The sequence below is a fragment of the Schistocerca serialis genome, chromosome 2, assembly GCF_023864345.2.
Source record: "Schistocerca serialis cubense isolate TAMUIC-IGC-003099 chromosome 2, iqSchSeri2.2, whole genome shotgun sequence".
NCBI classification, from domain to species: domain Eukaryota; kingdom Metazoa; phylum Arthropoda; class Insecta; order Orthoptera; family Acrididae; genus Schistocerca; species Schistocerca serialis.
Window position 1 is genome coordinate 502,964,705 of NC_064639.1, and position 27,362 is coordinate 502,992,066.

The 27,362-nt window shown below is 43.8% G+C and overlaps 1 protein-coding gene across 1 annotated transcript in view; it reads right to left on the minus strand.

Annotated features, from left to right (window-relative positions):
• Positions 1 to 417: 417 nt before the first annotated feature.
• Positions 418 to 27,362, minus strand: part of LOC126456150 (protein snakeskin-like) — a 60,453-nt gene continuing 33,508 nt past the window's right edge. The window contains exons 2-3 of the mRNA XM_050091903.1: positions 7,256 to 7,453; positions 418 to 642 (exon numbers count right to left, since the gene is read on the minus strand). Of these exons, the coding sequence (XP_049947860.1) occupies positions 418 to 642; positions 7,256 to 7,453 (423 nt within the window). The remainder of the gene's footprint in view (positions 643 to 7,255; positions 7,454 to 27,362) is intronic.

Here is a 27,362-nt window from a genome sequence, read left to right on the forward strand (position 1 = left end):
TAATTAAAATTTTGAAGGTATGTCACTTTATTTATAAAATATTCTGGTATTTTACTTTACACATACTGTATCTAAATAACAGTTACATTTCTACGTAAAGATAACACAAAGAAGCAGGTATCAGTAATGCTAAAAAAAATTGAAATTGCGCTTTTGTGGAAGATGAAATGGCTTGTATAAGTTACTTCTGTCTTGAAGAGATGAGCGATTGAATTCTCTGAGTTCTTATTGTAAACCATACGAACTGTGCTTGCCAGCCAAGATGGCAAACGAGAGTCAGTCGCGTGAGCGATGATCACAGGATATTTCACTTTATTGTAACACCCGAGCTCGCAGAAGAACCCCGAGAGCTTATTAACTCCCACGACGAACTCAGCAGTGATGGTGGTGAGCCTGTGAGAAAGTGGGCAGGCAGGCTCAGTACTTGTTCTTGGCGGCGGCGTAGGAGAGGAAGGAGACGACGGTGTCGAGCAGGTAGGCGGTGCCCGAGAGCACGCAGAGCGCGCCCACCGCCAGCCCCTTCTGCTTCTCGGTGCTCATGTGGATGTACTTGTACTCGCTCTGGTAGCCCATCCAGTAGTGGATCGCGATCGCGCCCACCGCCATCCACACGAAAAGCCCGATGAAGTTCATGATCACGTCCTGCCGGAACACACACAAGCACGGCTTAGCCTCAACTGCTCGAGCATTGTACAAGCTGAGTCAGCTGCCCCTAACGGTCGCTTTTATGCAACCCGCAACTCCTACAAAAACTACATGTGAGTTTTTCATACACACTCCCTCGCTATGCGCAAATTATTTTTGCTACAGAAAAAAGGTCCATGATTTTTTGTGGAAAATTTAATGTACTTAAACCTTGTACTGGGATAACTTTTCGCTGGAGATCATGATGTTCAAGTTATTGAAAAAAAAGTATTTGAAGTTCACTTTTGTACGTTTTTCCTGAATAATTCTGAAACTAGAGCCTCTAGTGAATACGCACCCCAGTACAAAATTTAACTACATTAAATTTCCTAAAAAATAGTCCTGTTCTTTTTTTCTGTAGCACTGTGTACAGCAAGTGAAAGAAATGGAAATCTTGCATGTGGTATTATAATGTGCTGCAAGTTGCATATAACCCAGGCGTGGGGCAGCTGAATCACTATGTATGTATACGCTGCTGACCATTAAAATTACAATGCAAGGACGGATAGCAAATACATTTACTTATTCTGCATAGAAACTACAGGGTTATTCAAAAGTATCTGTAGGGTTTTATAAGCTGACTGTACAGAAATTACAAGATACGCAGAAAAATGGCAGATGTCAGTCCATAGAGCATCTCTCCAAGTTTTGTTTCGTAATAAGTGCTGTGTGGGGCTGGTGTGTCAGAAAACATGCTCTGTATTACAACCCAATGAACAGATCTGCAAAGCAGGCTGTTGTACTGTCCCACACAATCGTGTGAATGAATTCCACATGTGTGTCGACATTTGCTGCATCTCAAACAGTTACCATATTGAGCACCTGTAATGAAAGTTAAAAACCTTGAGAGATGCCCCTGTCACTGAAGTGTGTGTTTTCTGTATGTCTTGTCGTTTTTGCACAGTCATCTTCTGAAACCCCAGACATACGAATAACGCTGTATAGTAGGATGAATGCATGGCTAAATTTGTAGACAACAATGACTGTCAGATAGTCATTGAGTCAGACTAAACTTGGATGAGAGATACGGCTACGCCAAAAAATGGTTCAAATGGCTCTGAGCACTATGGGACTTAACATCTGAGGTCATCAGTCCCCTAGAACTTAGAACTACTTAAACCTAACTAACCTAAGGACATCACACACATCCATGCCCGAGGCAGGATTTGAACCTGAGACCGTAGCGGTCGCGCGGTTCCGGACTGAATCGCCTAGAACCGCTCGGCCACACTGGCCGGCTATGGCTACGTCATTCCATGCTGATTCAACTCTTTGCCAGAGTTCATCAGCGAATTGGCGAGTGGTGGCAAACCAGTCTCTTGGTAAACACGGGAGAAGTTGTTTTCAGTGAATGAGAGGTCCAAAAAACGTTCTGGGAAGGTAACAGTCGGATACCCTCTGTATTGAGGTAGGTCAGAACAGCATGGGCGAATTGCGGTCTTGCACTATCTTATTGAAATATAATATCACAGAGATTTCGAAGACAGCCCACACCCACTGACGTTAACACATCAGAAACGTAACACCTGTTCTCCAAATTACCAAGTATGTGAACCAGGTGAATGTGTTGTCTACCGAATGGCACCTGTACCATGACGTCAGGTACTGCATCTACATGGTGATAAAGAATACAATATGGAGATATTTGCTCTCCATGCAGGGATGTGTACATCGTAACGCTGTATGTAGAACCAGGATTTGTCTGAAAAGGCGCTGTTCTGACAGTTCATGGTGTTTCAGACATCGTCACATGTCACTTACCTGTTCTATCTCGGGCAGTCGAGTCAACAGTGTGTGTGTCCCGTTGGGCGCTAGTCGCGTGGGACCGTTAAAATGCTTCATGACGTCGAATGTGGCGCATCTGAACCCATCGATTCCATTTTCGGGTGACTGTCGTGGTATCTGGACCAACCTGAGTAGCAATATCATTGGGCAATAAACAGCTGTCTCGATAAGCCACGACACTGCGGCTGTCGAATCCCAACACATATCATATACGTTTGTCCTCCTTACACGAGGCTCACTTCCAGCCAACTATCAGACGCAGTTTCACAATGAGATAACTCCATGCCCAATGTACAGTTTGAACAAGTAGTCGTAGTCCATTTAGTGCACCTATTTGAATGAAAAAAAGAGATGTGCAATTATATGGAGAAGCTATTGCGGATTAATGGGTGCATCAATGGCCTGGTTCTTCATACAGTTGAAAATTTCAGAATTTTTTTGTACGTTGTAGGGCATCATCTTCATCGTTCAAAACGAGTTTCATTCTTTTCTTTTCGCTTAGCATCTATTCACGTGCACATTAGTCAAGTTCGTTCTTTAAGATTTGTCTTAAGGCTGTTGCAGTTATGATACTTAAGGTCACAGATGATTTTGTAATATCTTAGTCCTTCCCGGCGATTCGTTGCCATGTCGTTGAGATCGGGTGTTCCGCCGGTGGTCCACGTCTTCACAATAGGATATTTCGACGCCTTAACTTTACGTCTTCATCAGGTGTTTTGTTTTGACTCGTAATTCACACAAATAAACTCCGCCAGAAAAGGCCATGAAGGCCCTACGGTACCTACCGGCCGCCGTGTCATCCTGAGCCCGCAGACGTCACTGGATGCGGATGTGGAGGGGCATGTGGCCAGCACACCGCTCTCCTGGCCGTAAGTCAGTTTACGAGACCGGAGCCGCTACTTCTCAATCAAGTAGCTCCTTAGTTTGCCTCACAAGGGCTGAGTGCACCCCGCTTACCAACAGCGCTCGGCAGACCAGATGGTCACCCATCCAAGTGCTAGCCCAGCCCGACATTGCCTAACTTCGGTGATTTGACGGGAACCGGTGTTACCACTGCGGCAAGACCGTAATTCAGACTGGAATGGGAGAAATGTCTTACCTTGATGTGGCAGGCTGATTGACGGAATTCTGGCAGCCGTGCAAAGTTTAAGTAAATACTGCAGATGTATAAATTTTTATGTATACTCTTTCATCTAGATTTAGATACTGGAAGCCACCTTACGTGGTGTAGCACAGGCTATTTCGGGTACCACCGTTATTTGCCATTTTCGAGTAATGTTCGGGAAGAACGACTGTCGTAAACCTTGGTATGAACTCCAATTTCTCTGATTTTCTGCATTTCACGAGGTACATGTTGGGCGAGGTAATATATTTCGATACTCTTCTTCGAACCTCGCAATTTCATCATCTCTGACGCACAACGTCTGTCTTGTAGCCACTGGAGTATGATGAACATCTTCGTTATGTTATCACGCTTACTAAAAGAACCTGTGAAAAAATTCCTGCTCGCCTTTGGACCTTCTCCTCTATTAATACTTCCCGGTAAAGCGCTCATATTATGGAGCAACACTTAAGAATCGGTCAGTAGTGGATTTTGTAAGCTGCGGCTTTCAAGGATGAACTCCATTGCCGTAACATCCTTCCAGAGAATTTCTGTGTGGCATCTGCATTTCCTACAACTTGTTTAGTTGGTTGTTCCACTCTAGTTTGATCCGGACGTATACTCCCGAATGTCTACATTTTTTTACTGTTTGTAGTGATCTCATTAATCATGTAATCGAACAATAATGTATCTCTTCGCTTTTTGTGGCTTACATTGTATTTATTTATGATGGTGGCAAACTGACAGTCCCTGGCTTGAGATTTGATCCTCTACAGGTCTCCCTGGATTATATACGATTTTCTTCCGTTGCGACTTTCCTATACGTAACAGCGCCATTGGCGAGCAATTCCGCAATTTCTCGAAGTTGTTCATCAAACCAGTTTATACGTATATATCGTTAATAGTAAAAACCTGTAACATCCTTCTGGGTATCCCCGAAGCTACTGTTAAAGAACGACGTACGGGCATTATACCCCTTAAAAAAAAGTACATGCGCCGACAAACAAATGATAACGATTTCAGAGAAGCTGGCAAATTTATTGAAGAGGTAAAGCTTCACAAATTGAGCAAGTCAGTAACGCGTTCTTTCACGTCTGGCCCTTATGAAAGCTTGGCTTTGGTTGATAGAGTAGTTGGATGTCCCCCTGAGAGATATTGTGGCCTTTACAGTCCAGTTGGCACGCGTAGATCGCAAACATCCCGACATGGTTGGAGGACCCTGCCCACAATACTCGAAACGTTCTCAATTGGGGAGAGATTCGGCGACCGTGCTGGCCAAGCTAAGATTTGGCAGGCACGATGATAAACAGTAGAAACTCTCGCCGTGAGCGCACGGGCATTTTGTTGTCGAAATGTAATCCCAGGATGGGTTGCCATAAAGGGCAACAAAACGAGGCATAGAAGATTGCGCGCATACCGCTGTGGTGTAAGGGTGCCGTGGATGGCAACCTACGGGGTCTTGCTATGAAATGACGTTTCATCCCAGACCATCACTCTTGATATGGCGGACGACGGTCAGGTCGGTATCGCAACACCGTCCAGGGCGTCTGGAGATACGTCTGCAGCCTGGAATCTCATTGACTGGAGTGGAATTGTCTTCTATGGTCAGTCCCGCTTCGAACTGAGCCCCGAGGATCAGAGAAGACTCGGTTGGAGACGTTCTGGACAGCGCTGCCATATCAATATGACTTTGCCCACCATTTGACCCGACAACCAAGAGTGATCATCTGGGGTGCCATTTCATTTCACAGTAAGATCCATTTGGTTGTCATCCGTGGCACAGCAGTACGTCGACGATATTCTAAATTTCGTATTGTTGCCATTCGTGGTAAGGCATCCTGGGCAATCCATCCATCTCGGCTTTTTGGCCGTGTAACGGGCCAATTGGACAGAATTAGGCACGCTGTCTCTCAGGAGGACATTCAACAACTCTGTCAATCAGTCCAAGCCGAATACCTGCCTGCATAATGGAGGACCAATACGTTATTGACTTGCTTAATTTGTGAAGCCCTTTCCCTTGAACATATCATACAGATTTTCTGACATTTTCATCATTTTCATCATTTGTTTGTCTGTCTATGTAGATCACACCTACTGATTTCCGCCCTATTGAGATTATCCTTTCATGGTGCCTCCTTTTTTTAAAGTGTATATGAGCTCTTAAGTCCTGAATCGTGTCAAACGCTGATCAGATATTCATTGAGCTCGTACTTTGTTCATTAGGCAACAGGCCAGAACTGTGTCGAACGTCTACCGAAGTCAATGAACACGGCATTAACGTGGGTGACTTCTAAGCTTATAGGCGAACAGAACGAGCTGATTTTCACACTATAGTGGTTTTTTCGCAATCGACATAAGCATAAAAAGTTTCCATTATTCTACAGGAAATTGACATCAGTGATGTAAGCCTGTAATTACACGTCTCTGTCTGTCAGTGAAAAAGATTAGACTGTTTTGATGCAATCTTAATGCCGTCTATCTAGTTTACAGCGCAGTTGTTGTGTCCCCTGAGGACAAATCCTTCATAGGATATGTCGACTTAGCAAAAGCCTCCCGTGACATAAAAGGGTGCAAAATGTTTGAATTTGTCGCAAAAGTAGCTATAAGCTGTAAAGAAAGACGGATAATATGCAGTATGTGTAATAACCAAAAGGGAACGATGAGAATGATAAACCAAGACACAAATGTTTGGATTCAAAAGGAGATCAGACAGGGATGCAATCTTTCTCCTCTGCTCTTCCACATGTACATCAAAGAAACAATGACAAAATAAGAGAGAAGTTCAGAAGGGGGATTAGAAATTAGGATGAAAGCATATGAATGATAATATTCGGTGATGACATTGGTGGCCTCAGTGAATTTGAGAAACAGTTAAGACACCTCTTGAATGGAATGAACAGTCTAACAGGTACAGAATATGGATTTCGGAGAGACTGAAGAAAGACGAAAGTAATGAACAGTAACAAAAATGAGATTAGGAATAAACTTAACCTCCAAATTGGTGACCACGAAGTAGACGAAGTTACGGACACCTGCTGGCTTTGAAGCAAAATAACACGTGACGGAGGAAGCAACGAGGACAAGGCAGTCTGACACAGACAATGGAAGTCTACTGGTGTCAAACATCGGCCTTAATCTGAGGAAAAAATTTCCGAGAATGTTTGTTTGGAATTCAACGTTGTATACTAGTGAATCATGGGTACTGGAAATACCGGTAAAGAAGAAAATCGAAGCGTTTGAGATGTGGTGTTGTAGAAGGATGTTGAAAATGAGGGATACTGGGAATACCGGAAAAGAAGAGAATCCAAGCATTTGAGATATGACGCTATAGAAGAATGTTGAAAATGAAACGGACTGATAAGAAACGAGGCGACTCTTCGTAGAATCGACGAAGAAGGTAATGTATCGAAAACTCTGTCCACAAGAAGAGTTAGGGTGTTAGTACATCAGGGAATAAGTTCCATAGTAACAGAAAGGGGCGAAGAGGACAAAATGTGCAGGGAAAGACAAAGACTGCCATATATTCGAGAACATCGGGTGCAATACTCTGAGATCAAGAGATTAGCAGAGCAGAGTTAGTCATGGTGCGTCGCGTCAAGATTGGTGAAGAGAGAGAGGTGCACTACGAAGTTTTTGCATTTGCAGCAATTACTCAAAAATACTGTGACTTAAGCCTTTGCGTACCGTGATGGTCTTGGGCTGGTGGAGGCACATGCCGACGAGCGAGATGCACGTGTAGACGAGGTAGCCCACCATGATGCCGGAGGCGAACACCTCGGCGCTGGGGTCTTTGTTCTCGTTGATGTTCCACGTGCCGCCGACTCCCAGGAACATGCCATCGTAGCCCAGCCGGTACAGCAGCAGCGCGATGAAGTTCAGCACCTGCCGGCAGTTGCCAAAGCTCACCAAACAGGCACACAAAGCTACATGTTTGAAATGTATTTTACGAAACGCGTATCACATAGCACTTGAATTTTAACATAGTATAGTGCATTTTCATTTCATTTTCTTTCCATCAGTAAAAAAAGACCCTCTCGTTAAACTGTGAGGCTCTTCCGAATCTACAAGGGATACGCTTGATCGCCTCCCCACCTCGGCAGTCCATGAAGTGACCAGTTGTGTTGTTAGTACAGTCGCGTCGCGAGTTGTACGCTGTTCGAGGGGCGCGCTAAGAGCCAAACGCCCTGGTGCATGCTCAACAGGTGCAGGAAGTCCCAGCAGCACACGTTAGCCCTCTCGTTGATTGGTTGCAGGTGGACCAATGTTGTAGCATCGGCACCAGCTGACAAGCCTACAAGAGCCTGTGACTTCTCCTGGAGCGCGTGTAGTACCGGGTGATTCAAAAAGAAAGATAAGATTTCACTTGTTTATTACAGACAAACTGTAAAAAACACAAACACACTGCGCATGTCACTGGATAGAGAAAGGTTAAAAGTTTTGACACAGCAGCACTCTTATATGTTTGTAGCGACACGGCGACTACACCACAAGAGAAATCATTTCGTGTGTTGGAATGCGTGCGAAGCCAGTCCATTGTTCAAATGCAAAGTGCATTCCACCGTTTGTTGAGAAGCCGCCTCTGCACAAGCAGATTTATTACTAGCATACAAAATTCTTGGAAGTTGGTTGCATGTGCAAAGGGAAGAGCACTAGTCGGCAACGCGCTTCTGATGAAAATGTTGACCGCATCCGAAAAGCGTTCACATGGAGTCCTCGGAAGTCCACAAGACGGCAGACCAGGAACTTCAACTTCCTCAAACAACGGTGCGGCGTATTCTGAATCGACTCCTGCTTGTGAAGCCGTACGAATTGCAGTTACTGCAGCAACTTGGTCCCGGCGACCGTAACAGAAGATGGAAATTTTGCATTTCACTTTTCCAGGATATGGCAGAGGACACTTTTTCCGAACGATTCATCTTTTCTGGCGAATCGACGTTTCATCTATCGGGTAAAAAATAAACCACCGTAATGTAACAATTTGGAGGTCACAGAATCCTAGCGTCGTCGTCGAACATGAAAGTGACTCACCGTAACTAAATGTGTTTTGTGCCATTTCTGTTAACAGAGTTTGTGGATCTTTCTTTTTTGCAGGGGAAACTGTGACAGGAATGTCATACGTGGACATGCTGCAAAACTGATTGTTTCCTCAACTCCACGAAGATTCCAATGATTTCATTTTCATGTATGACTGTGCCCTTCCTCACTTTCACCCTGACGTGCGGCGTTATCTTAACACAATCCCACAACGTTGTGTTGGAGGAGCTGGGCAACAACATCTTGATCATTGCTTTTGGTCTCTCATGTCACCAGACCACACAACTTGCGACTTCCTTCTATGGGGGTACATAGAAGACGGAGCCTTCGTGCCACCTATGGCAGGTACTCCGGCGACTTGCGTGGCATTGACCTATCCAACTTATTTAAACGGGACCTACGATTTAACGTGCAGCCCGAACCACGTGTTGTTTCTGGCGACGGCTCACATTCGTTGAGAGATGAACGGTACGTTACAACGGAGACTCAAAACTTTGTGGTCCCATCGAGATTTGATTCTGCGACCTCTGGGCATCCAGTAACGTGCTTTACAGCTAGCCCACCAGACTCGACATGTGTGTAAGTAGTTCATCCATGGGTTTTGGTGAGTGAGTTTGCAGGTATCAAAATATGTGAGATATATGGCCGCGTCTTTGCTTCCATTGACTTAGAAGCTAAAATCTTCGCAGGGGTCCGTACACCTGAGTATGTGACATAAATTTGAACTCCATACCTCGACCCTTTCCTGACAAAAAGGGTTAAGAACAGTCGGACGGACAGACACAGACAGGCAGCAATGTGATCGTATAAGCGTTCCGTTTTTACCGATTGAGGTACGGAAACCCTAACTGTTTATTACTTCAAAAGTAATCGCCGTAGCTCTTATACATTTATCCCACTGTGAGACAACACGGCCACCGAGTGAGGTGGTGCAGTGGTTAGCATACTGGACTCTTCTGGAGGAAGACGGTTCCAACCTGCGTCCGGCCATCCTGATTTAGGTTTTTCCTGATTTCCCTAAATCGCTTCAGGCAAATGCTTCCTTTGAAAGGGCATGGCCGACTTCCTTCCCCATCTTCCCTAAATGGGACTGATGACCTCGCTGTTAGCTCCCCACCCACCATATCAACCAAGCTACCAACCAACCAAGACGGCCAGTGCCTTCATAGGAAAATGTGGACCTGCCCACATGTTGCCAAGGTTGTTTCGACTACGCTGCAGAAGTTTAGCTGCGACTCCCTTCCACATTCTCCTTACAGTCCCGATATCTCCCCATGTGATTTACATATTTTTGTATCTCTGAAGAATGACATTCGTGGCCGTGCATTTGCTTCGGATGAATAGGTGCTCTCCTGGGCGCAATGATGGTTCTCTAGGTGATCTCAAATATTTTTTCATGAAGTCACTGAATGTTTTGTCTCGCAGTGGGATAAATGTATTAGCACTTATGGAGATTACTTTTGAAACAATAACCAGTTTACTTATTTTTTTCCGTCTGTCCCGTTTTCGTTTTATTGCCCCTTATATTAGGTTGATGAATAAGTTCGTAGGGTTTTTGTTTTGTATGATGGTATTCCGGTTGCAATGGGTTTATTTCTCAATTATTATTTTTTATTTGTAGTTCAGTGTTGCTATTTCATTAAAATTAAAAGGAGGTCAGCGTTGGCAGTAATATTGATGGTTTATTGATAGCAAAATCGATTTTCAATCACATGGTGATCATCTTCAGTGCTGTGGTGTACAAATTAAACTCATAGACAATGGTATCAAGTTATCAGTAAACAAAACTGAGAAGCGATCACAATAACTGAAACTAAAACTATGTAATTGAAAATCGATTTTGCTATCAATAAACCATCAATATTACGGCTAACACTGACCTTCCTTTTAATTTAACATATATGGTCGTTTTGCACACAGCACTCCATGGAGTCGCCAATCAATGAAGTTGCTATTTCAGTTCAGATTTTGTCATTTGGAGATAGTGAATCGAGCTGTGGACGCTAGAAAATGGAGTGCCAAGTGGAGAAATGGGAACGTTTCCGACCTATTCTTCTGTTTGAGTTCAGTAGAGGGGTGAGAGCAGCGGAGGCAGCCAGAAATATTTGTTCCGCCTATGGAAATAATGCCATCAGACAGAGCACGGCAAGGAAATTGTTTTCTCGTTTTAAAGAGAATGGTCTTGATATTAGTGACGCTCCATGTTCAGGAATATGTTCGGGGTCTGATACAGATCGCTTAAATGCGTTAATCCACAATGATCCACGTCTTTGTACTCTGGAACTATCAAGTGTGATGAACAGTAGTCATTCCATCATCGTACATTTTCATGCATTGGGGATGGTTCAAAGATGGAATGTATGGGTACCGCGTGCTCGAAGCCAAAATTACAAAAATCAGCAGGTGGCCAATATGTGCATCTCTGCTTGCTCGTCGTAAATTGGCTCGTGAATAACACCGACTATTCCTATTCTGCATCGTTACTGGTGATGAGAAATGCTGTCGTTATGGTAACATAAGGAAAAGAAAAGAATGGTTGAGCACAATCAAAGCAGTAACTCCTCGTACAAAGACCTGGTGGAAAAGCGACGGCGTAGGGTACTACGAATTGCTTCCCCGAGGTGTAACCATCACTGCTGACATTTATTGTCAACAACTGCGACGTCTTGCAGACGCAACCCATGAATAACGACCAGGAAGCCAGCGTGTAGTGATGCTACTCCACGATATGACCCACCGGCATTTTGCTAGCTTCGCGAAAAACGCTATACAGTAGTTGGGATATGAAGTCATTCTGCACCCACCTTATTCACGTGATCTTGCGCCGTCGGACTTTCACATTTTCCGCTTTCTATCCAACAACCTTCAAGGAACTTCCTTTCCAGATGAAAATACACTGCGAACATGGCTCGACGAGTTGTTAACCTTAACACCACGTGGCTTTCACAGTAGCGGAATCAAAAAGTTACCCCAGCGTTGGCCCACTGTTGTAAATATTGGAGGAGAATATATTATTGATGACTAAAGTCTCTGTTGTGTGTATTGTTGTGTTTATTAAACTTAAGGTACAAATCCTCGACTGAAGTCTCTGTTATGTGTATCTGTTGTGTTTATTAAGCTTAAGGTAAAAATCCTGGAACTTAATGCACCATCCTAATACATAAGTGAAACTGACGCGGCCTTAATAGAAAACATTAAAGAACGTAAACAGCAAACACATCTAGAATATAGAATGAAATCTTCTGTAACGGAACATCAAGAGTACTATGGTCAGGACATAGGTGTTAATAACATGATAGTATTAGCCAAAGAATGTAATACATGCATAAAGAAAGTCCAGGAGGCAGTTGAAATGTCTAAGAATGAGTGTAATTTCAATATACGAGGGTCGGTCAAAAAGTAATGCCTCCCATTTTTTTTCTACTTAAAGAAATTAAGTTAAGTGAAAAATTTGAATTTGGCGCCATTCCTCAAACCTTCTTCTGCAATCCACTGCAGTAGTAACTTTCTGTGTCAACAGGTGGCAGCACAGCAGAAGTTTGTAAGATGGCCGACATCGATGTTCGTTTGAGACAGCGTTGTGTGATTGAATTCTTGAATGCAGTAGGTGAAACGCCCATACGCATTCATGAAAGACTGAAGAAGGTGTATGGTGTTGTCACAGTGGATGTCAGCACTGTTAGACGATGGGTTCGTCGTTGTAAGGAAGCTGAAGGGCAAACACCGTTGACTGACGAAAAGCGGAGCGGCAGGCCGGTGAGTGCAGTGACTCCACACAACATTCAGCAAGTTGATGACATCATTCGTGGTGACCGTCGGGTGACTGCAGATGAAGTGTGTCGCATTATTTCTCTTAGTAAAGGCAGTGTGATCACGATTATTAAACAATTGGGGTACTCAAAAGTTTCTGCACGGTGGGTTCCAAGAATGTTAACCGATCAGAATAAAGAGGCAAGGAAAACAATAGCCTCCCAACACTTGCAGCGCTTCCGTTTGGAGGGAGATGAGTTTCTGAAAAAAATTGTGACCGGGGACGAAACATGGGTGCATTTTTTTGAACCCGAATCAAAGAGGCAGTCAATGGAGTGGCGTCACACAAGCTCGCCGAGGAAGAAAAAATTCAAAACTGTGCGATCGGCAGGGAAAGTTATGGCAACAGTTTTCTGGGATACAGAGGGTGTGATTCTGGTTGATTTTTTGGAGCAGGGATGCACAATAAATTCTGTTCAATACGTCACAACCCTCAACAAACTTAAAGCACGTCTTCAGCGAGTTCGCCCAACAAAATCAATGGCAGATGTTCTTCTTTTGCATGACAATGCAATACCACACACCAGTCGTCACACCTCTGACGAGATTGTCAAAATTGGATGGGAAGTTTTGCCTCATCCCCCATACAGCCCTGACCTGGCACCATCAGACTTCCATCTGTTCGGGCCACTAAAAGAAGCTCATCGTGGGTTTCATTTTGAAGATGAGGAGGCCGTCAAAACATCCGTGCGTCAATGGCTTAGGAAGCAGAGCTGTGATTTTTACCGTACTGGGATACATGCCCTTGTTCAAAGATGGACCAAAACTGTAGAGATGGGCGGAGATTACATTGAAAAATGACAAAATGATCCTCAATGTTGTGGTTTTCAACCTATGTAATTGCATTTAAATTTCCTTACAATTAAACGTAGAAAAAAAAATAGGAGGCATTACTTTTTGACTGACCCTCGTAATTGACGGCCTTACGTTTCCCGCTTCGTACAATCTCGCTAACGTTTAAGTAACTACCCTGCCACGACCGGCCGGTGTGGCGGAGCGGTTCTTGGCGCTACAGTCTGGAACCGCGCGACAGCTACGGTCGCAGGTTCGAATCCTGCCTCGGGCATCGATGTGTGTGATGCCCTTGGGTTAGTTAGGTTTAAGTAGTTCTAAGTTCGGGGGACTGATGACCTGAGATGTTAAGTCCCATAGTGCTCAGAGCCACTTGAACTATCCTGCTACGACTCGCAAGGAATATAAACAAATATCAGGACACATCCTCGCACATTTAAACTGTTTGACAGACCGGGATTAGAACCAGGAACCCTACCTTCCACTGTCACTGCTCTGTGGAAAGTAGAAGAGAGTTACTGGCTGAAGTGAAGCGGTGAGAGCGGGTCGTGAGTCGTGCGTTGATGGTTTAGCGGATAAGGGCAACTCGCGTGAAAGGCAATGTTCCGGCATACACTTTTAATATGCCAGGAAGTTTCATAAACTGCTTACTCGCCTCTGCAGAGTGAATTATTCGTTGTAGAAATAGTAACAGTAGGCTACGGCTAAGCCATTTCTCTGCAATATCCTTTCTTCCGGGAGTTCTAGTCTAGCACAGTATGCAGGAGGGCTTGTGGAAAGCTTGGGAAGTTTGAGGGAAGATACTACCCGAAGTAAAGGTGTGAGGGCGAGTAATGAATAGCTCACTCGTTAAGAGCATTTCCCGTGAAAGACGGCGTTCCGTGTTCGAGTCCCGGTCCGCCCTAGAGTTTTAGTCTACCAGGAAACTTGAAAAGCAGAGGAACTTTCAGCCTGAAAACTGTCGGAAAACCACCTGTGTGGCACAGCAACCACAACATTTTGTTGACTTTGCACTTCTCTTTGCAATATGTTATCTGTACATTCACACCATCAACGAATCACCAACGAGAACGCAGAAAAGCCCCGGGAAACATTTTGTAACTAGTTTTCGCCAATGTTCAGTCACTCGGAAACATCGGAGAACTCCAAAAGCAACGTTCACAAAATAAATGATGGGTAACCCACAAGATTCTGCTTTGGCCCCGCTCCTTTTTAATCTGTTTACATACTATCCTTTAGGAAAAAAGTCCAGGAAATTTTATTTACACTGATAACATTGCTGTAATTGCTCAGGAGCCAAGCTGTAGGGAAACTAACGCAATACTAATACCTGACCTGAAAATTTGGATAAATACGTAAAATACTGTGATCGAATCCTCAGAAGACCACTGTATCAACTTTCCACTTACGGAATAAACAAGCAAACTACAAACCTAACATCAGAAATAGAGATCAGACTCTCATTTATTGCAACACTCCAAAATTCGTAGGTGTGACGCTAGACAGATCACTGATGTACAAAACTCAACTCTGGAATGTGGCAGCTAGCGTCAAACGTAGGAAAAATATACTCCAAAATTTAATAGGAACAGCCTGGGGTCCCACTACAACAGTTCTAAGATCATCGGCTCTAACTCTTTCATGTTCAGTCGCAGAATACTGCTATTCCACTTGGATAAACAGTGCTCACACTAAAATAATTGACACACACCGAGCGAGGTGGCGCAGTGGCTAGCACACTGGCCTCGCATTCGGGAGGACGACGGTTCAATCCCGCGTCCGGCCATCGTGATTTAGGTTTTCCGTGATTTCCCTAAATCGCTCCAGGCAAATTCCGGAATGGTTCCTCTGAAAGGGCACGGCCGACTTCCTTCCCCGTCCCTCCCTAATCCGATGAGACCGATGACGTCGCTGTCTGGTCTCCTCCCCCAAACAATACAATCCAATTGACACACGGCTCAGTCAAGCTATGCGCCTCATCACAAGTGCATTCGCCCCAGAAACAAGCACTGGCCACCGATACATAGTAATATTCCACAAGCATCCATAAGAAGATCACATTCATTGCTAAACGTGTGGACGAAAAGAAAAAATCCCAGCGATTAAGGTCTAGAAAATCATGGTTGGACGCATCAGTCAGTTTGCAGAGCAATCATTTCAGCGTGCAGCATGCCTGGAACACTCAGTGACAGGAGCAAACTTCCTTGCTGCATCACCAACTAATCAAAACTCCTTGGGAGCGACCAGCAGTTTTTCGGTTACACCTACAGCACGTAGTGTGTACTGCGTCAGATCAGAATTAACGGGACAGATGTGGAGCACTCCTGCACCAGTGGAGCTGCAAGCCTCTCCTCACTGTGACTGCGGCGAACAGCGGCAAACTATTCATCGTATAACAGTTGAATGTTCCCTCGGAGGATTTAAAAGGACAATGACGGACCTCCACAATTGGTCTGCAGAAGCTTCTGATTGGATTTCATATCCGGACTTAGGCGATGAATTCATTGTGAACTTGCATCTGCTGAGAAATATATACTTATATTTATAGGAAGTAGTTGTCTCGTATTTTTTCCTGTTGTCATACGATAAATAAACAAATCAGAAGACTTCTGAGGAAGATCTTACCAGAGGAATCGAAACGTCGCGGGATACTACGCGGCGTAATAAATGGTTCAAATGGCTCTGAGCACTATGGGACTTAACATCTATGGTCATAAGTCCCCTAGAACTTAGAACTACTTAAACCTAACTAACCTAAGGACAGCACACAACACCCAGTCATCACGAGGCAGAGAAAATTCCTGACCCCGCCGGGAATCGAACCCGGGAACCCGGGCGTGGGAAGCGAGAACGCTACCGCACGACCACGAGCTGCGGACTCGGCGTAATAACGCAGATGATTTTACCTACAGTATGGGAGTTCTTGGATTTATTTTATGTAATGAAACGGAGTATATTCTTGTATTTATCATCAAATATCCTTGTATTCTACTGAAACAGGAAGCTTCTAGTCCACTTACTAATGTAATGCATTCATCTTAAAGAGAAAGTTTGAACTGTGAAGTTGCATATATGCATTGCGTCACATGTCTTCCTCATTAATTCACTAATGTTGCGTTGTGTCAATTAGTAATTTAACATATCATGTAAGTACATTTCTTCATTGTTCTTCTATACCTGTGAAGGTAGATCTTCAAAATGCTGTGCCGACCTGTAAAAAAGAAAACGCTTGGCATGTTCAAGTCGAGCAGAGGTGCTTTTCCATCGACGCGTCAGGGTCTGCTTCGCACTAAATACCGCGATAATCGGTGGACGATAACCCTTATCAGTGAGATTAGATTACACTCATCCGGCTGGACAATATCGACTTGCGCTCGAAGACTTCCATTTTTGAGGCAGAACCAATATAGCATTATTTTTGTCTCTGTAAATGTTCCTGGTGAAACGATACGTCATTATTGGACCCGGAGCACGCCGCGTATCTACGTTGACTGCTGCAAGGTCATTGTACACTCTTTCTACTCGGCAGCTTCTCTTGTTGTGAGATTACAGTTAACAGCTGGTTGTGTTCGGGCGTAATGTGCGTCTCGTTTGAGGTGAACAGTCGGTTTGGTGCACTCCTACAGTTCCTCCGCTTGCGTGACGTATCTTGACTTCAGCGTAACTGCTGTACCCCGCATCATCAACGGTTTGTCCCGGAAGGTTGGTGTGAACATAGCAGTGCATTACTACATACTACAGCCCTACTGAACGCATTATGGACTTGTCTTCTTCCCATCTTTGCAATGTCTTCTCAGCCAGTTATAGGGGGACTAACAGTTTAAGGTGGAACCTAAACCACATTACAACAAGCCGTTTCTAACATACAACAATTATTATCAGACGTTATTGAAGCGATACGTGACAAAATACATTGCATAATTTAAAAAAATGTGAATCACACAGAAGACACGGTCGGATGCCAATATAACTTGGCACACGTACACCCATCGGCTGGTATGTAAATGGTTAGAGCTGCAATTTTCTATGAGAGGTGGAACGGCCACCAGAGTGTATTGGCATAGTTCATGTTTAGTTTCTTTCACCAGGCCTTGTAACGTATATAGGTGAACAGCGTCAGATGTTGAGTGATCACTCTCAAGGGCACGGAGATGCAATGTTCTGCTGTGAGATAGCGTAATCAACACGTGACAAGAGTTTCAAAAGGCCCCATTTGTGAGTCTCCATTTTGCCAGCTGTTCGAATCGTGCAGTACCTACATTCGTGGGGTATTCGAATATGGCAGTGGCCCGTTGTTGGACTGCATGGGGACGTGAGGGCTGGCATACTTGTCATCTGTGTCCCAGTCGAGCTGTTCTGACCGCCTCAACAGAGGAAAGCCCTATTATGCACCATGCGTATCGCAAGCCTTTCACACCCGTGCCTGCCATCCGAGAACATGTAATGGATTCCCTGCAACATTCTACGTCATCCCGCTTCATTGATCGGAGAGTAGCAGCAGGAGCCGGAATAGGGAATTACAGTCCCATGCGTAGCCTACTGTTAACACCACAACAGAAACGATTGCATTTGGAGTGACACCGTCACCAGGAAGCATGAACTGCCGTTCGATAGCATCGCATGATGTTCAACCATGAACCGCAATTCTCCATTATCCTGGTATGATCATCGTTGGTTAGTATGGCGTCTATCTGGGGAGATATCCCATTCTTGTAGTGTTTTGGAACGGCATTGCGATGTTACTCCTGGCTCATGGTGTGGCAAACCATTGGCTTTGACTTCAGGTCACCGCCAATGATGATTGAGGGAACTGCGACGGCCCAACAGTACGTCACGGAAGTCCTGAGCCCTCGTGTGGTATCTCTTTTGCGTAAGTGACAGTGTCGTGTTTCCATTTTTCAACAGGCTATTGCTGGTCCACGCGTGGCACGTATCTCTATGAACTGTCTGCGTCAAGCTGAGGTACTCCCTCGACCAGCAATATCCCCATATTTCTCCCTGATAGAACATTGTGGGATCAGCTTGGACGTCAGCCCAGTCCTGGTACCAGTATCCAGGTCATGAAGAACCAGTTACGACAGTTGTGGGGCAGCTTTCCTCATGAGAGGATGCAACAGCTTTACGACATCCTTCGCAACCGAATCGGTGCATGCATCAAGATCACAATGCGCACAACGTCATGCTGGTAAGTGGGTTCATACTGCCAAGTTCTTTGTGAGCTGACTGGATTCTGTAACCACCGATGTACCATCACACGCCCTCTCAAGGCATGAAGTTTCAATTTGTTTCCTCTTCCCTTTTCGGGTGCTTCACCTTTTTGGTCAGACCGTGAAATAATAATAGCAATAATAATAATAATATTAAAGAAGAACTAAAAGAAAAATATAGACAAAGACTAACAAAAATACTGAAAACAGAATTGACAGCAAGAAATAAGACAAAAGCTATAAATACTTATGCTATACCAATATTGACCTACTCATTTGGAGTAGTGAAATGGAGTAACACAGACCTAGAAGCACTCAATACACTTACACGATCACAATGCCACAAATATAGAATACATCACATACATTCAGCAACAGAAAGATTCACATTAAGCAGAAAGGAAGGAGGAAGGGGATTTATTGACATAAAAAACCTACATTATGGATAGGTAGATAATCGAAGAAAATTCTTTATAGAACGAGCAGAAACTAGCAAAATACACAAAGCAATCACTGATATGAATACATCGGCTACACCACTGCAATTTCATAACCACTTCTACAACCCTTTAGATCACATAACATCAACAGATACAAAGAAAGTAAATCGGTAAAAGAAAACACTACATGGCAAGCACCCGTATCATCTATCACAGCCACACATCGATCAAGACGCATCCAACACATGGCTAAGAAAAGGCAATATATACAGTGAGACAGAAGGATTCATGATTGCAATACAGGATCAAACAATAAACAGCAGATATTACAGCAAGCATATTATTAAAGATCCCAATACCACAAGAGATAAATGCAGACTTTGCAAACAACATATAGAAACAGTAGATCACATCACAAGCGGATGTACAATACTAGCAAATACAGAATACACCAGAAGACATGACAATGTAGCAAAAATAATACATCAACAACTTGCCATACAACATAAACTAATATAAAACAACACGTTCCCACATACAAGTATGCACCACAAAATGTACTGGAGAATGATGAATACAAATTATACTGTAACAGAACCATTATAACAGATAAAACAACACCACATAACAAATCTGACATCATACTCACCAATAAAAAGAAGAAATTAACACAACTAATCGAAATATCCATACCCAATACAACAAATATACAGAAGAAAACAGGAGAAAAAATTGAAAAATACATCCAACTGGCTGAGGAAGTCAAGGACATGTGGCATCAGGATACAGTTGACATTGTACCAATTATACTATCAACTACAGGAGTCATACCACACAATATCCACCAGTACATCAACGCAATACAGCTACATCCAAACATATATATACAACTACAGAAATCTGTAATTATTGATACATATTCAATTACCCGAAAGTTCCTAAATGCAATGTAACATATACCGTACAATTAAAAGGAAGTCACGCTTGATCAAGGTCCGCGTCACTTTCCATTTTTGACCAGACATAACGTCTGAGAAAAGAAAGAATAATAATAATACTAACAGTAATTGGAGAGCGGAGCTTTCCATATGTGGTCCGACACCTGCCCACGTAGTCCATTTTTTATAACTCAATGCTAGCAATAACAAATGAAGAATAATGAAATAAATCTCCACCCCTGTGGCTTAGCTACAGTCGTAGTTATCTGGCTGCCACGTGGAGGACACACGTTCGATCTGCTGCTGTTCCTTCGGGGAGAGATGTTAAGGGGTCCACGCAGCTTTGTAATGGCAACTGAGGACTTACTGAAGAAGAAACAGCGGATCACGTTTCGAAAGACCGTGTTAACGGCTGGGAGCGTGTTGCGCTAACCACATGAGCATGCAGTTCTGCTGTTCAGTGGCTCCATAGTCAGAACATCAGGAACAATTGGTTCGAAGATCAGTATCGTATCGGGAGCGCGAAGTAATTTTCGCAAGGGCAAAAAGAAGTTATCAAGAAATGGCCACTTGAACTGAAAATAGTGAACAACGTACATCTAATGGGAGGAAACGAGCTGATCATAGCTTCAGCAACTAAAAGCGAATATCATTAACTGAACTCTGTGTTTTATGCAACACTTAAGGGGTTTGAGGCAGAGGAAACCACGAAATATGGTCGGTCGAACAACAGAGAATTCTTAGTGAAGCAGAGGCTTTTCTGGTGACTGCTGAGTAACGAAAGTCGTTGGAAGATGCGTTGAAATTGAGTATTTTGGGAAAGGTAAATACATTTGCAGTTATTTGTGTATTTAATTCTCAAAATAAACCTGCGCTATTAAAATATTACTAGCTGCAACTGAGACTCTGCATATGTTAGCTCACGGGATGGAGTCTCGAAAGCACTGGAATGAGTACCAACGAGAGAGAGAGAGAGAGACTAGGGATTATATCCGACTGTTAAAAGTAACAGACTCTTGTGATGAAGTAAAATAAGGAGAGATGATGGATAGTTTATAGTATGTGGAATGTTAAGCATGATTTCTGATTGCGAGACCGATGTGTTTGTGTCAAACAGATTGGTGTACAATCAGAGCTAATTTATAACTGGGATTTCAGTTCCGTTACTTGTACAATTTTACTTCTGTTTAGCGTTATCTCTATGATGACATTAACTTATGGAGCATCTCGCCAGCGTATGTTGAACATTTCGCAAAGAAGGAAATAAATGAGACCAAAACAATGTTCTGTCGCCCACGTTATCTAGGATAACAATTTATTGAGGAAAAAAGGAGAAAATTCTGCCAGTTGGAGTGGTCTAAATCTGTGTAAATGCGTTTAAAGGTGTTTCGTATGGACTGTTTTGTTAGTATAAGGTGTTTGTCTTAATTGTAAACAGACTATCCATATGGAGTAGTTCGAAGAAGTCGCGTGTTTAGTTAACGTGTATACACCGTAAGATACATTACAGTGCGTAGGGTGCTTCGTGCACCACTGTCACTTCTACCCTTTGCTGTTCCAGTCGCGAATGGTTGACAGGGAGAATGTCTTGGTAAGCCTCCGAATGGACTCGAATCTCTCTAATTATATCTTCATGGTGTTTTCGAGAGATACACTGAACAGCAAAAAAAAAAAAAAAAAAAAGGTACACAGGCCTAATAGCGTATTGGACCTCTGCGAGCATGCAGAAGGGCCGCAACAAGACGTGACCTGCACTCGACTAACGTCTAAAGTAGTCCTGGAGGGAACTGACATCTTGAATTCTGCAAGGTTGTCCATAAAACCGTAACAGTACCAGGGGATGGAGATCTCTTCTGAACAGCACGTTGCAAGGCATGCCAAATATGCTCAATAATGTTTACGTCGGGGGAGCTTGGTGACCAGCGGAAGTGTTTAAACTAAGAAGAATGTTCCTGGAGCCAATTCGTAGCAATTCTGGACTTGTCGGCTGTCGCATTATCCTGCTGGAATTCCCCAAGTCCGTCGGAATGTACAATAGACATGAGTAGATGCAGGTGTTCAGACAGGATGCTTACGTACGTGTCGCCTGTCAGAGTCGTATCTAGACGTATCAGGGGTTCCATATCATTCCAACTGCACACGCCCCACACCATTACAGATCCCCACCATCTTGAACAGTCCCCTGCTGAAATGCAGGGTCCACGGGTTCATGGGGTTGTCTCCATACCCGTACACGTCCATGCGCTCGATACAATATGAAACGAGACTCGTCCGACCAGGTAACATGTTTCCATTCATGAACCATCCAATGTCGGTGTTGAAGGAGCCAGGCGTGGCGTAAAGCTTTGTGTCGTGCAGTCATCAAAGGTACACGAGTGGGCCTTCGGATCCGGAAGTCCATATCAACAATGTTTCGTTGAACGATTCGCACGCTGACACTTGCTGACGGCCCAGCATTGAAATCTGCAGTGCTCTGCGGAAGGGTTGCACTTTTGTCGCGTTTGACTATTCTCTTCAGTCGTCGTTGATCCCTTTCTTGCAGGATCTTCTTCCGGCCGCAGCGATGTCGGCGATTTGATATTTTACCGGGTTCCCGATATTCACGGTACACTCGTGAAATGGTCGTACTGGAAAATCTCCAATTCATCGCTACCTCGGAGATGCTGTGTCCCATCGCTCGTGCGCCGACTATAACGCCTCGTCAAACTCACTTAAATCTTGATAATCTGCAATTGTAATAGCAGTAACCGATCTAGCAACCGCGCCAGACACTTGTCTCATATAGGCACTGCCGACCACAGCACCATATTCAGCCTGTTTACATACCTCTGTATTTGAGTACGCATATCTATACCAGTTTGGCGCTTCAGTCTATATGTAGGAGGAAGCAGTATATTGGTTGATTCTTCTAGGAATGTGCGGTCTCATAATTTTAAAACTAAAGCACACCGTGATCCACAGCGCCCTCTCGCAGCGTCTGCCTCTGGAGCTGGCTAAACATCCCTGTGACGCTTTCGTGTTCCTTACTAAATGAACCAGTAGCGAAACGCACTGCTCCTCTCTATCGGTCCTACTGGTACGGATCGCAAACGGACGAGCGGTATTTAAGTATTGGTCGAACGAATGCTTTATAAGCTAGACTATGTGATCAAAAGTATCTAGAGACCTGGCTGAAAAATGAATTAAAAGTTCGTGGCGCCTTCCATCGGTAATGCTGGAATTCAATATGGTGTTGGTCCACCCCTAGGCTTGATGACAGCTTCCACTCTCGGCAGGCATACGTTCAGTCAGGGGCTGGAAGGTTTCTTGGGGAATGGGAGCCCATTCTTCACGGAGTGCTGCACAGAGGAGAGGTAATGATGTCGGTCGGTGGGGCCTGACACGAAGTCGGCATTCCAAAACATCCCAAAGATGTTCTATAGGATTCAGGTCAGGGCTCTGTGCGGGCCAGTCCATTATATGTATATTATTATCGTGTAACCACTCCGCCACAGACCGTGCATTATCGTGTTGAAAGATGCAATCGCCATCCCCGAATTGCTCTTCAACAGTGGGAAGCAAGAAGGTGCTTAAAACATTAATCTAGGGCTGTGCTGTGATAATGCTACGCAAAACAATAAGGGGTGGAAACCCCCTCCATGAAAAACACTACCACACGCTAACATCACCGCCTCCGAGTTTTACTGTGACACTACACACTTTGGCAGATGACGTTCACCGGGCATTCGCCATACCCACACCTTGCCATCGAATCGCCACCTTCACGTTTCCACTTCACAGTCACATCGGAAACAGTGGACCTAGGGATCTTTAGGAGTGTCTAAATCTCTCGTACAGACGTATGACACAAGTGACACCCAATCACGTGACCACGTTCGAAGTCTGTGAGTTCTGCTCGCTCACGATGTGTAACGACTAGTGAGGTCGTTGATATGGAGTACCTGGCAGTAGTTGGCAGCTCAATGCACCTAATATGAGAAACGTATATTTTTGTGGTTTCAGGATACTTTTGATCACATAGTGTACCTACTTAGTTGATGGACTACATTTTCGTGTGATTCTTCCAATGAATTTCTCAGTCTGGCATCTTCATTACCTATGTAGTCGTTCCACTTCAAACTGTACTGCAGACATAAACCTGTACGTTTCATGGAGGTGACTGCTTCCAGCGATCGTTCTGCAATCGAGTAATGGTAGAATAATGGGACTTTGTGCCTATTTGTACACAGTACGTTAGATTTGTTGATGTTCAGACTCAACTGCCGATCACTGCTCCAAACGTCGATCCTCTACAGATATTCTTGCATTTCGCTATAGTTTTCCTGTGTTGCGTCTTCTGTGTATACAACAGCATCATCTATGAAAGGCCTAATGGAACTTCCGACATGATCCTCTAGCTCATTTTCATATATTGTGAAAATCAGTGGTACTGTAACACTCCAATGACGTTTCTACGTCAACGTGACTACGCTGCAGTTCACAATTAAATGCCTGGCAGAGTGTTCATCGAATCACCTTTAAGTTACTTCTCTACCGTTCTATTATCGAACAGCGCGCGGGAGAGGCGAACACTTAACTCTTTCCGTGCGAGCTCTGATTTTTTATATTTTGTTATGATGATCGTTTCACCCTTTGTACTTGGGCGCCAACAAAATATTTTTACCTTCTGAGGAAAAAATTAATGATTGAAATTTCATGAGAAGGTCCTGGCGCAGCGAGAAACGCTATTACTTTAATGACTGCCATCTCAGTTCCCGTACCATACTTTTACGTATGAAGATTTCTCTCCATTGAGAATGAAATGCTGTGTTCTGTTTGCCAGAAACTCTTCAGTGCAGTCACACAGCTGTACCATCCGCACCCTCGTATTCTGTTCATTAGGTAGCAGTGAGGATCACGGAAGGAACACGGCAGCAACCTGTGCGCCTGTATCTGCTTATTTGCAGTTGACTTTGCGTAAAGTATTGTCATGCTACTCACATATCGTTTACATCGATTAGTGTATTCTGAAACAGATCATCACTCAGGACTGACTGGTCTGTTATTGCAGTTGTAACACATGCGTGTTGCAACCATCTTTTGAGTCATACGCACGAATGACGTATCTTCCTTAGTCTGTTCATTGGTGAGTCACTGGCGCGACACTCACTCGTTTTATGGCTTAGGCGCAATCGTTTTCTGTCGTAAGATGAAGATAACATTAAGGAGGCGTGGGTGCGTAGCGTTAAAGACCAAAGGAAGGAAGACGAGAAACAAAAATATTGTTGACAAAGTGGTAACACTAACTCGCAGACTTGATCAGCGGATCCGGTTAAACGGCGAGTATTTTGGAGCTTACGGCTAGTGCTCTCCCTCCGGTTACTTACAGTGCTTTCAAAAGGAGGCGGCGAGGAAACAGATGAGGCCGTCCTTTGACGAAAAACGATGAGCGCACATTGACGCTGTCTGTTCTAATACATATAACTTTAAAAAAAAAGAGTGTCGTATGTTTCTACAGGAGGCAGTATTGGTCAAAGGTAGAAGTAGAGTTCCTATAATGACGTTTGTAAATCAGTGCCTGTTGAGATATAGGCCAATGTGCCCTCTCATTCCCATCCCTCTGTTACGTAGTAGTAGTGTCTGTTACGAAAGCAGTGCTGCATGTGATTACCACGCATCCTTGACATATCCTTCGACCCTTCTTCCCGGTGAATCACGCATACTTTCAAATACATCTTGCTCCATTCTGACTGCGTCGCATGAATTGGTCACACGCTGCTGTAACGTTTACACATTGTCTGTATGTTGGGCATACACCAATGGCTTCAGATGATCTCGGAGGTAGAAATCCATCGGATTCAGGTCTGGTAACGTGGAGACCATGCTACCTGACGTTCTCGACCAGTCCATCGCCCATGAAATGTTCCGATGAGGTACTATGGCACGATCCGTAGAATGTGGGGTGATGTTCCGTCCTGTATAAACCTAAAGTTATTCTCTTCCTGCAAGGGTAACCTTTCCCAATAGCTCCGGTACTTCATCGGTAAAGTGTATGGCCCTATGTGCCTGTCACCGACAGTCCCTGCTCATACATTGATGCTGATGAGGTTGTCATGTCACATCGCCATGATTTCGTGAGATTTTCATCTGCACACATGTGCATACTGTGGTAATTTACAACACGATCTCTTGTGACAGCCTACAGCACAGAATGCTACACATTACTCGTCACAAGTAAAACGACCCATGTCTCAACTAGTATTGGTTTCCATGCATATCATTATAGAAACTTTTCTTCTGGTTTTCATCAATGCCACCTCCTGTAGGGGTAGGTGACGCTTTTTTAACACACTGTACTTAACATCTCATACAGAGGAGCAGGTACGCTAAAATTTATATAAATTCACGGATTCTGCTTGCATACGTGCATTGTATGAAAATCGGTCCTTGTATGACAGTACACGATGCCAGGATGTTAAAATAACCGAGTGTGAACATGTGTTTTTTCTGGGAGGTCATATCTGGGGTTCTATTGGTCACAGAGGTAAAGAATCAAGTTTTTTGGGTAGTCCTAGCCACATTTGCATACCTATCAGAAAAACGGGCATTCCGTAGCTATTCTACAGTATATTGTGGACATATGGCTAGGGTTCTAGGGTCGTCACAAGGGTTCTGAGGTCACAAAACTATTTTTTTAGTCAAATTTTTTCACCAATAAAAATTTATGACGCTCTGTCTCTGTGTAATGGTCGCTTCGCACCTATACAGATATGGCTAAAGTGGTAATGGAATGACAGAAAATGAGAAAATGGACTAAAAAGGATCTTAACATGCCTGACTGCCAAAATTGTGGAAAACTATGAACGCTTCAAATTCAGTAAAATATTTTTAATAACATTGTTACTCTATTGAGGTACAAATCATAAACCGATCGTTTTTGATGAACTGAGATCGATGAGCAAAGCATCCAGCAAAAATTTAAAGCGAACGATTTTTAGTTAACTATATATTTCGCGCACTTCTTTGTTATTTATACGTGTCAGGGTATATAAATGTGCCGAATTATATACATAAACTCTCAAAACCTTACCGACTTGTAGAATTCGTTTTGTACAGGGCGATTCAGCTGCCCCTACCGACGTCGTTTTATGCAACCTGAAATGTTATATCTGACCTTCAGAAACTGCGCATGAGATTTTCGTATTCTCTCACTCGTTACGCACAAACTACTAGTCCTACAGCAAAAATGAACAGTTTCTTTTTCTACGAAATGTAATTAAATTTTGTACTGGGATACGTTTCTACTGGAGGCCACAATTTTCGATTTACTCGAGGAAAACTTACAGAAATGACCTGCAAAGGCACTTCCACCCCCACAGTCATCTGTCACGAGTCAGAATTTCTAGTATATTGTTCGTGCCACTCTCTCCTACCATTGTACAAAAATTTCCGACTACACGAAAGATTCCCGACATTCGATTTTTTTTTGGTTCTATGGATTGGGCTGTTACACCAGCAGCATAGTCGGTTATTTTGCTAATATTATTAATTTAAACGTGCGGGAGAGGACAATGAAAGAAAAACGATTTTT